This window comes from Cricetulus griseus, chromosome 2 (assembly GCF_003668045.3).
Source record: "Cricetulus griseus strain 17A/GY chromosome 2, alternate assembly CriGri-PICRH-1.0, whole genome shotgun sequence".
Taxonomy (NCBI): Eukaryota; Metazoa; Chordata; class Mammalia; order Rodentia; family Cricetidae; genus Cricetulus; species Cricetulus griseus.
In genome coordinates, this window is record NC_048595.1 from 99,458,848 (window position 1) to 99,468,313 (window position 9,466).

At 46.3% G+C, this 9,466-nt stretch overlaps 1 protein-coding gene across 1 annotated transcript in view; it reads left to right on the top strand.

Moving 5' to 3' along the window:
- Positions 1-6,623, top strand: part of Gne (glucosamine (UDP-N-acetyl)-2-epimerase/N-acetylmannosamine kinase) — a 33,776-nt gene extending 27,153 nt beyond the window's left edge. The window contains 3 exon segments of the mRNA NM_001246709.1: positions 1,508-1,690; positions 4,892-5,008; positions 6,078-6,623. Of these exon segments, the coding sequence (NP_001233638.1) occupies positions 1,508-1,690; positions 4,892-5,008; positions 6,078-6,313 (536 nt within the window). The 3' untranslated portion in view covers positions 6,314-6,623.
- The last annotated feature ends 2,843 nt before the right edge of the window (positions 6,624-9,466 follow it).

A 9,466-nucleotide genomic window follows, 5' to 3' on the forward strand; every position in this document is an offset into this window, starting at 1 on the left:
TTCAGTGAGGCACTGACAGCTATGCCTTCGCCTTTGCTTGCAGCTGGAGTAGACTGCAAAGGTGATGCACACGCCAGAGGTCAGGGCCTCCTCAGTCCTTTTCTGAGGGGGTAGGTCAGCGGTCAAAGCATGTGTCCACCACATGTGAAGCACTGAGTTTTGACCCCAGTATTACCAAGAAGGAAAAGAATAAAGAATTTTAGCCAGGCATGGTGGCTTATACCTGAAATCCCAGTGCTTAAGAAGCAGAGGCAAGAGAATTGCTGCAAATTTCCAGGTTAACCAGGGCTACAGAGCTGTTAAATTTTGTATTATTCTGCTCTTTTTTTAGGCTCTTGTTTGTTTGTTGTCTTGGTTAAAAAGGATCTCATGTAGTCCAGGCTGGCCTTGAATACTCGAGCCTCCTGCCTCAGCCTTCCAACTTTGGGATACAAATGGTATACCATCACACCTGACTAAGTTTGTGTTTTTTCATGCACGTTCTCTTTTTGTGTTGAGCAGTTTTTAACATATCTGGATACCATTTTCTAGCTCAGAGCAGTCTTTGAGCTATGGTGAGAGGGAGAAGAATTGATGAATAAGTGCCAAAAATAAGTAATAAGTGGAGACTAGAGACATGGTTCAGTAGTTAGGAGCATTGGCTGCTCTTCCAGAGGATCCAGGTTTGATTCCCATAACCACACAGTGACTCATAACCATCTGTAACTCTAGTTCCAGAGATTTAATACACTCTCTGGCCTCTGCAGGTACCAGGCACATGTGTATTGCCCATACACATAAAATCTAAAGTTAAAAAAGTATTAGATGGCAGGATAGCTCTTAAAAATGGAGTCTTGTAAGGTAAAATGTCTAACTCCTTAGTGAGAGAGTTTACATTAGTACTCCATAATAAGACAGTCATTTGTCTTTGTTATTTTAGAATGATAGATTTTCAGACAAGGCCTCAGAATCATAGTCCACATTCTGTGCTTCTGGAAGCAAATCCTGTAACACAACTAGACTGTCTTATCTTGCTTTTCCTTGAAGCAGAGCTTGCACAGGGACTTAGGTGTGGGCCTTTTCTTGTGGAGGTCATCCTGGGAAGCAGGCAGGAAGTAGTGGGAAAGATAAAGTGGGGTGAAGCCACTTAGGGGTTTACTATCCAAGTCCCATCAAGGCACTGTCTGGAATTGTCTACGTCCCGCTGGCTCCTGTCTCACCTAGGGACCAGTCTGCCAACTGATGAGCTCTCAGTTTAGTGCACAGAGTAGGCAGTGTATGCTTGAGGGACCCCCACCAACACAAGGTGGGCCAGATGTCATGGCTGGCCTGAAGTCATAGTAAACTACAAAATGGGAATAAGATCTGCAGACGCTGCTTCCTTCCAAAGCAGCACCAAAGACTTGGTGCTTAGTGAGCCTAAGTGGGCATTTATAAACACCCAAAAGCTTAGCTAAACAGATGGGGCATTGCCACAGTCTAGCTTTGTTTCAGGTGGTGCCACATAGTGACTTATCTCTCATTGCAGGGATTGGTGGTGGAATCATTCACCAGCATGAGCTGATCCACGGCAGCTCTTTCTGTGCGGCAGAGCTTGGCCACCTCGTGGTGTCTCTGGATGGGCCTGACTGTTCCTGTGGAAGCCATGGCTGTATTGAAGCATATGCTTCTGGGATGGCCTTGCAGAGGGAAGCGAAGAAGCTCCATGATGGTTTGTACCTCTCTCCTTCAGAAATGACTAACCAAATGCGTACAAATACTTGGGAGTAGAAATTACAGAGAGCTGAGCATGGAAGCCATGATTTCGCACTAACTCTTCATTGTCCTCATCTAGAGCATCCTTGGTCCTGACCCAGATTTACACTTGTCCTTGCCTGGGCAGAGGGCACAGGGCCTACAGCTCCAAGACAGTAGGGAAGAGTTCTTTCAGTTTTGTTTCTTAGCCATTAGTCGGCACAGGACCCAACTCCATATACATTTTAGTGAAGAAATATACAATGAATTTCTGACAGCTTCAGTGTGCCAAATGCACTAAGAACAATGGCTAAGGAGGTGGCTACCTGTATAGAGGACACCGGAGTTCCCTTCCTGCCCCACCCCCATACAGGGACAGGAGGGAGTGCTGGGCACCATCCTGGGAGCTGAGCTTTAGAGAATATGCGAATCAGGAAGGCAAGTCTGATGCCAGGAAAGGAGTCTTCCAGGGTGGAGACAGTGGTATTGGCATGTAAATGGCCCAGGGTGTAAGGAGGACCTGAAGGTTGGAGGAACCACCGAAAACCTTCAAGGAAGTCTGATCTGAAGTTCAGATTCCTCAATGGAACATAACCTTTTGATTTGTTGTTTTTCAAGACAAGGTCTCTCTGTGTAGCCATGGCTGTCCTGGAACTTAAGTCTGCAGACCAGGCTGGCCTTGAACTCAGAGATCTACCTGTCTCTGCCTCCCAAGTGCTGGGATTAAAGGCGTGCACCACCACCACAGGGCAACCTTTTGATTTCTGAGAGGAAAATGGTAGTTGAATAGAGGATTGATTAAGTAGGGTAGTTATAGAGTGACTTTTATTTTTCTGGTTGGACCTCTTAGAGTTGGAAATATTAAGAGAAACAGGTATAGGTGGCAGATGGCAGTGGGGTGCTTTGGGATATCCACGTGCAGATGCTTAGGAGGCGGGTGATTCAGGGAGGTACTGAGGCACTAGATAGAGTCAAGGGTGGGATCCTGAGAGATCAACCAATGAGTTCAGGGCAGGGAGGAGGGCAAGGGAGGGCAGTTCAGAGAGGGTATGTCAGGCTGCAGGGAAGTATGAACTCAGAAATCTGTTGGCTTTGGACACAAAGACGTCATCTTGAAGCTCTGAGAACTTTCTTTGAATCTTTGTTTTCATTATCAACTCCCTAATGAGCCTTTCCCCCAGTCACTCCCCTCCTGTGATATTTTCACACCACCGACAGTGTCTGTTTATGTTGTGTTTTGTACAGAAATGAGTAAGATTTAACCCTTTCAGATCGGTCTGTGAACACATGTAGGAGAGGCAGACAGCGGAATGGGAGTGAAGTATTTGCAGATGCAGAGAAGAGCAGGCTGCGGTTCGTGTGTGCCAGGGCCCGTGGTGGGGAGAGAGTCACAGGGGAGGCAGCCGGCCAAGGGAGGGAAGAAGAGTGGAGATGTGCAGGTGCCAGGCAGAGCCCCAGAGCCCTGCCGTGTCCGTGTCCCGGAGGTGTGGGGCTGGGGAAACGGGGACAGCTGGTGACTGAGGCCCAGGGGAACAGCACGGGTGACACCTAAGCAGGCCTGGTAGCAAGAAAACTTGGGGGTGGGGGCTCTGGGGAGATGGCTCAGCAGTAAAGGCTCGGCTCTTCCAGAGGACCTGGGTTCAATTCCCAGCACCCACATGGCCACCCACAACTGTCTGTAACCCAGTCCCAGGTTACAGATCCGACACCCTCACACCAGTGCACCTAAAATAAAATTAAATTATATAATTAAATTATATTTTAAAACTTGAAAGGTGGGGGACCTTTATTTTATCTGATAGTTTCAGGCTTCAGTCTGACTAGTCAACCCTGGTACTAGGAGGCCCACGGCAGCACAGTGCATCATGGCAGGAGTGCATGGTAGAGGCCTGCTCACCTCATAGACAGAAGCAGAGAGGAGGTAGGGCTGGGGATCCAGTGTGAGTGTGTCCCTAGTGACTCACCTTACCCAAACACAGCAGTGCCTGGCTGACAGAAAGCAAGGGCCACAGATACCAGCAGAATATCCCCTGCTGGGGCTGGAGGATGGCTTAGACAAGAGAGTGGCCACCTCACAGCAAGAGGACTTCGTTAGGACCCTCAGCACCCACATCAAACCAGACAAGTCTAGACAGAGTGGTGAATTCCAGGTTCCATGAGAGACCGTGACTCAAAAATGAGGTGTAGAGGGATTGAGGAGGACAACCAAGTCCACTAATGGCCTACACACACACACACACACATACACACACACACACTCACACACATACACCCACTCTCTCTCTCTCTCACACACACACACACACACTCACACACATACACTCACTCACACACACATACACCCACTCTATCTCTCTCTCTCTCTCTCTCTCTCTCTCACACACACACACACACACACACACACACACTCACACACATACACACTCACACACACTCACACACACACACACACACACACACACACACATACACACACACACACACTCATATACTGGTGTACATACCTATACAAGCACATACAGCACTCACACAAAAAGAAAATGTCTACTATTTAGTTAGCACTTAGTCTAGCCAGCTTTGTACATAATCCATGTCCATTGTCTATATTCAATTCCTAAAATAATTCTAGGTATTATCCTAGTCTTCTAGAAAAGAGAAATCTATAGAAATGAAATGGTGTGGGCTGGCCTGGGCAGCCAGTAGTGACAGCTAGAACAGATCCGAGCTGGTACTGGCCAGGCCTGTCACTCTGGTCTGTGAGCCTTGCTGGTGCTCTGTAAACCACCTCAGAGCTCTGGCAAGGAGTGCAGCATTGTGTCTGCGTGAATGAGGGTGGGGACAGAAGGAAGGAGTGATGTGGGAAGAATGACAAGGGTCTGATATTGCATGTGAGAAGTGAGGGAAGCAGCAGGCAGGGAGGCTGCATTCAGACCTGAGCGTCTCCCAAGGATGAGAGTCAGACTTGATAGTCAGAGGGGAGAAAAGGCTTTGGGGCCAAGTGTGGGTGTTTGCAAGTGAAAAATAGCTCTGCCTTGTGAAAAGAAACACTCTGAGAGCTTGCTGACAGTGGGCACAGGTGTGATGACTGAGGTGGACACAGGTGTGGTGGCTGCAGCGGGCACAGCCTCCCTCAGGGCTGCTCACTACTCATTAATGACTACCCCTCCTGTTTCTTTAGAGGATCTGCTCTTGGTGGAAGGGATGTCAGTGCCAAAAGACGAACCTGTGGGTGCCCTCCATCTCATCCAGGCCGCCAAACTTGGCAACGTGAAGGCCCAGAATATCCTACGAACAGGTGAGCCTATGGTCCCAGACACCCAGGGTTCCTACAGAAAGCCTTGGTTTCCCTCAGGTGCAGCGCTCTGCATTGTGCACTCAGAGGCACTTTTCCTACTGTCTGAAAGTATTTAGAAGCACTGCCTTTAAATGTGTTTTGATTCTTGTTTTATACTGAAAATACTTGTTCATGTCATAGGTTTTTAGAGAAGTATAGGATAGTAGTAAGAAAAGCTATCTTGAGTTTTACCACTCAGAATCACTATTAGAATGTCTTTCCAGTCTATTTGTTCTTGTAATGTTTACATAATTAAGACTACATCTTACAGTATGCATACAGTTTTGTTTACCTATCTTTGCAGTGCTTAGAATGAACGCAGGGCTGTATATATTCTGGCAGGCACTCTGCCACTAAACTAGACCCCCATTCCTTCTCTTTTTCTCAGATGGCATCTTACTTTGTGGTCTGTGCTGACACTGAGAAAGATGGTAGCTGAGAGGCCTAGGGAAGATAGAACATCAGCTCTAGATATCTAGGTAGCAGCATGCATTACTAAGTGAGTTCAAGACCAGCCTGGGATACAGAATGAGATCCTGTCTCAATAAAGAGAAAAAAATCATGGCACTCTCCTAGAGGACTCTCTTTTCAGGAGGCTGAGGTAGGAAAATTGCTTGATCCCAGAAGTTCTGATCCATGCAGTGAGACTCTTGTCTCAAAACAAAACAACAAAAAAAAGAGCCAGCTCAAAGCTTCTATTCAAGTACTTGGGAGCTGAGGCAGGAAGATGGTGAGAGGTGGAGGGCAGCCTGGATTACTGTGTCTCAAAACAGAAAACAAAAAGATGTAAGAAAGAGTAAGTCACAAACAGGTTTTTGGTTTTTTGAGACAGAGTCTCTCTATAGAATTCATTGCATAGATAGACCAGGCTGGCCTACTCATAGAGATCCACCTGCCTCTGCCTCCTGAGTGGTAGAACTAAAGCTGTGCACCACCACACCTGGCCTTCATGGACAGCTTTTAAACATAGCTAAACATGCCAGTGTTTAGCATTTTCCTGGCAACTTTTCCACTCTTTGCTCTCCTCCAGCTGGAACTGCTTTGGGACTTGGGGTTGTGAACATCCTCCACACTATGAATCCTTCCCTGGTGATCCTGTCTGGAGTCCTGGCCAGTCACTACATCCACATTGTCAAGGACGTCATCCGCCAGCAAGCCTTGTCCTCCGTGCAGGATGTGGACGTCGTGGTTTCAGACTTGGTTGACCCTGCCCTGCTTGGTGCTGCCAGCATGGTTCTGGACTACACAACCCGCAGGATCCACTAGGCCTCCTGGGAGTGGACATGGACTGAGACCCAAGAGCTACTTAGTGGAACCAGGTTCTTTTAGATCAGTACTTCTTCAGAGGCAAATTTGGGAGGCTGCTGAGATGGCTCAGTGGTTAAGAGCCTGAATTGCTCTTGCAGAAGATGACCCAGTTCTGTTCCCAGCACTCATGTCAGGCAGCTCAACTGCCTGAAAGTCAAGCTCCAGCGGATCCTATGCCTCAGCCGCCTAGGGCATCTGCACTCAAATGTACATAGCCCTCCCCCACGAACACATAATTAAAAATAAATCTTATTTTTTAAAAGGCAAATTTGATATTTAATCTCCAGCAGAAGTATCTTTGCTTTTTGTCTTCCCTTCTGTAATGTCACGGTTCTCCAGAAAGAATGAGTGATAGTATGAATTTCTCTGCATAAAGGGGATTACTAGAATAGCTCATAGGCTGAGGTCCAGCCAGTCCAACAGTGGCTGTCTCCCAAGGGAAATCTGTGAGGCTGGATGTCTCAGCTGGTCTTAGTACACATCAGAGTTGTGAAGTAGGCTCCAGTACCAGTGAATGGAGAGTGAGGGCAACCAGGCAAAAAGCAGTCACTTCCTTCTTCCATGTCCTTTATATAGGCTCTCACCAGAAAGTGTGACCTAGATTAAAGTGGCTTTTTCTACTTTAAATGATTTAATTAAAAATCCCTCCCAGGTCTCCCTAGCCTCTTGGGTTTTAGTTCATTCCAGATGTAATCAAGTTGACAATCAAGAATAGCATCACACCTTCCAAATACACCTTTCCCATGAGCCTTTGCAGAGGTTGCGCTGATGGGGTCATTGTACTGCAAATGCTGTGGGTTCCAGGGACACTTCCTGCACCAAAAGAGCAACAGCAACTAACCCTGAAGCCTTAGGCTCCTTGTAGACTTTGGAATGCTAGCATCATGCGAAGGTTTGGGTTAACAGTCCTTCCTCAGACTACAGAAAGAGGAGATCCTGTCACACAATGAAGAAAAGCTCACCCGGAAATGCCTGCTCAGTTTTCAAACAACATAACTTTATACATTTCACCATTTTTCCCGTAGGCATACTCCTGGGAAACAGCTACCAGAGTCAAGGGACTGGACAGATAGGTATGTCACACCCCATGTCTACTGAAAGATGCTTTGCTTTAGAAGGTTTTTGCTTGTTTGTTTGTTTTCAAGACAGGGTTTCTCTGTATAGCCCTGACAATCCTGGAACTCACAGAGATCTGCCTGTCACTGGGATTAAAGGTGTGTGCCACAGCCCAGTTACTCTGGAGTTTACGAGACACTTAAGACTGGGGTCCAAATCATGGTGGCCTTAGGGACTGTCTTAGCGTTACAGAGAAAGCAAGCAGGACTAGTGCTCCTGGAAGGGGAGCCGCTGTCCTCTCCATAAAGGTTCTGTTCCTAAGCAGATCCTCAGATCCTTCTGCCCCTTCTGCTTTTCACTGTTCCATGACCCAGAATGTCAGTGTTCGTGTGTGTGTGTGTGTGTGTGTGTGTGTGTGTGTGTGTGTGTGTGTGTGTGTGTGTGTGTGTGTGTGTGTGACAAATCTGGATTCTGACTAAATTAGAATCTGTGCTTTCTTTTCGTTGTGTTTGTTATTGAGACAGAATCTGACCTGTCTCACTCCGAACCTTGGCTCATCTTAAACTCAGAACAATCCTCCTGCAGCAGCTTCCAGAGTGCTGGGATTATAGACAGTCACCACACCCAGCTTAAAATATGTTCTTTCATTGATGACAGAATACTGAGTCAAAAGTTCTGCTTATTAACTGTCCCCTGAAATAAGGCTAACAAGTGTCACTGTATTAGTTACTCTATCCTGTGCTAACACTGACCACGGCAACTTACAGAAGGAAGTTTCTTTTGGCTTACAGTTCTAGAGAGAGAGAGAGAATCCATAACTGGAGGGAAGGCACAGCTGCAGGAGGCCAGGGCAGGGAGCTTAATAAGTTCTATCTTCAACTACAAGCAACAAGCAAGGTAAGTGAACTGAAAGTCAGGGAAGACTACAAACCCAGAACTCAGCTCCCCTCCCCCAAGGGACCACTTCTTCCAGCAAGGCTGAACCACCTCAAACAGCACCAACTTAAGCTTATGGAGAACATTCTGATTCAAACTTCCACATCCACTTCCCAGCTTTTGCAAACACATGGACATATCATAACTCAAAGTGCACTTAGTCCATCTTTAAAGTCCCATAGTCTTTACCAGTCTCAACACCATTCCAAAGTCCAAAGTGCCTTCTGAGACATAAGGTAATCTCTCAAATACAACCCACAATGGCAGAGTATACATTCCTCTTCTAAAGGTGGCAATGGGGGCACAGGAATAGGACACAGTGAGAGATGGGGCACAGCAAGGAATAGGGACAGTGGGGAGTAGAGGCACAATGAGAACACTGGACAAAATCCAGCAGGACAAATTCCACATCCTGCAGCTTCATGTCTGCACCTGGGCCATCAGTGTCAGAGAACTTATGTAGCTCAATCCCTCTAGTTTTGCTCTCTTTCTTGGGCTGGCTATGTGAAAAGGGTAAGATGGTTGACCCTGAGGACTTTTCCAGTCCTTATGTCAGTGGTTCTTAACCTTCCTAATGCTGCCACCCTAACACAGGTGACCCCCAAACATAAAATTAATTCCTTGCTACTTTATAAATTTCTTTTGCCACTATTATGAATTATAATGTGAACATCTGATATGTGACCCCTGTGAAAGGGTCATGTGACCCACAGGTGAACTGCTGCCTTACTATCACCTGGGGCTGCTTCCTGTCCAAGCAGCTGTGTCTGGGGCAAAGCCTGGCTAAACCAAACAGCAGCGCTGCTAACTGAGTTCTAGGCCAAATATTTGAATGGATGGTACTGAAAGTCAAATTTTAGTTTAAGTCATTTGTGGAAAGAGTTAATATATCCTGACATAAATTATTACATATGATTTGATTACATCTTAAACATTTTGTTTCGATTCTGAACCTTGAAAAGAAAAAATGTATTTCCTTGTCAAAGTCTTAACACTATTATAATACACTTTTTTCCCTTAATTCAGCTAAAAGCATTACTTTTCCCAGAAGACATTTATATTTGTTGCCTTGATTTCCTTTTAGCATTACATAATAATTTATGGTATCAAGTACCACTG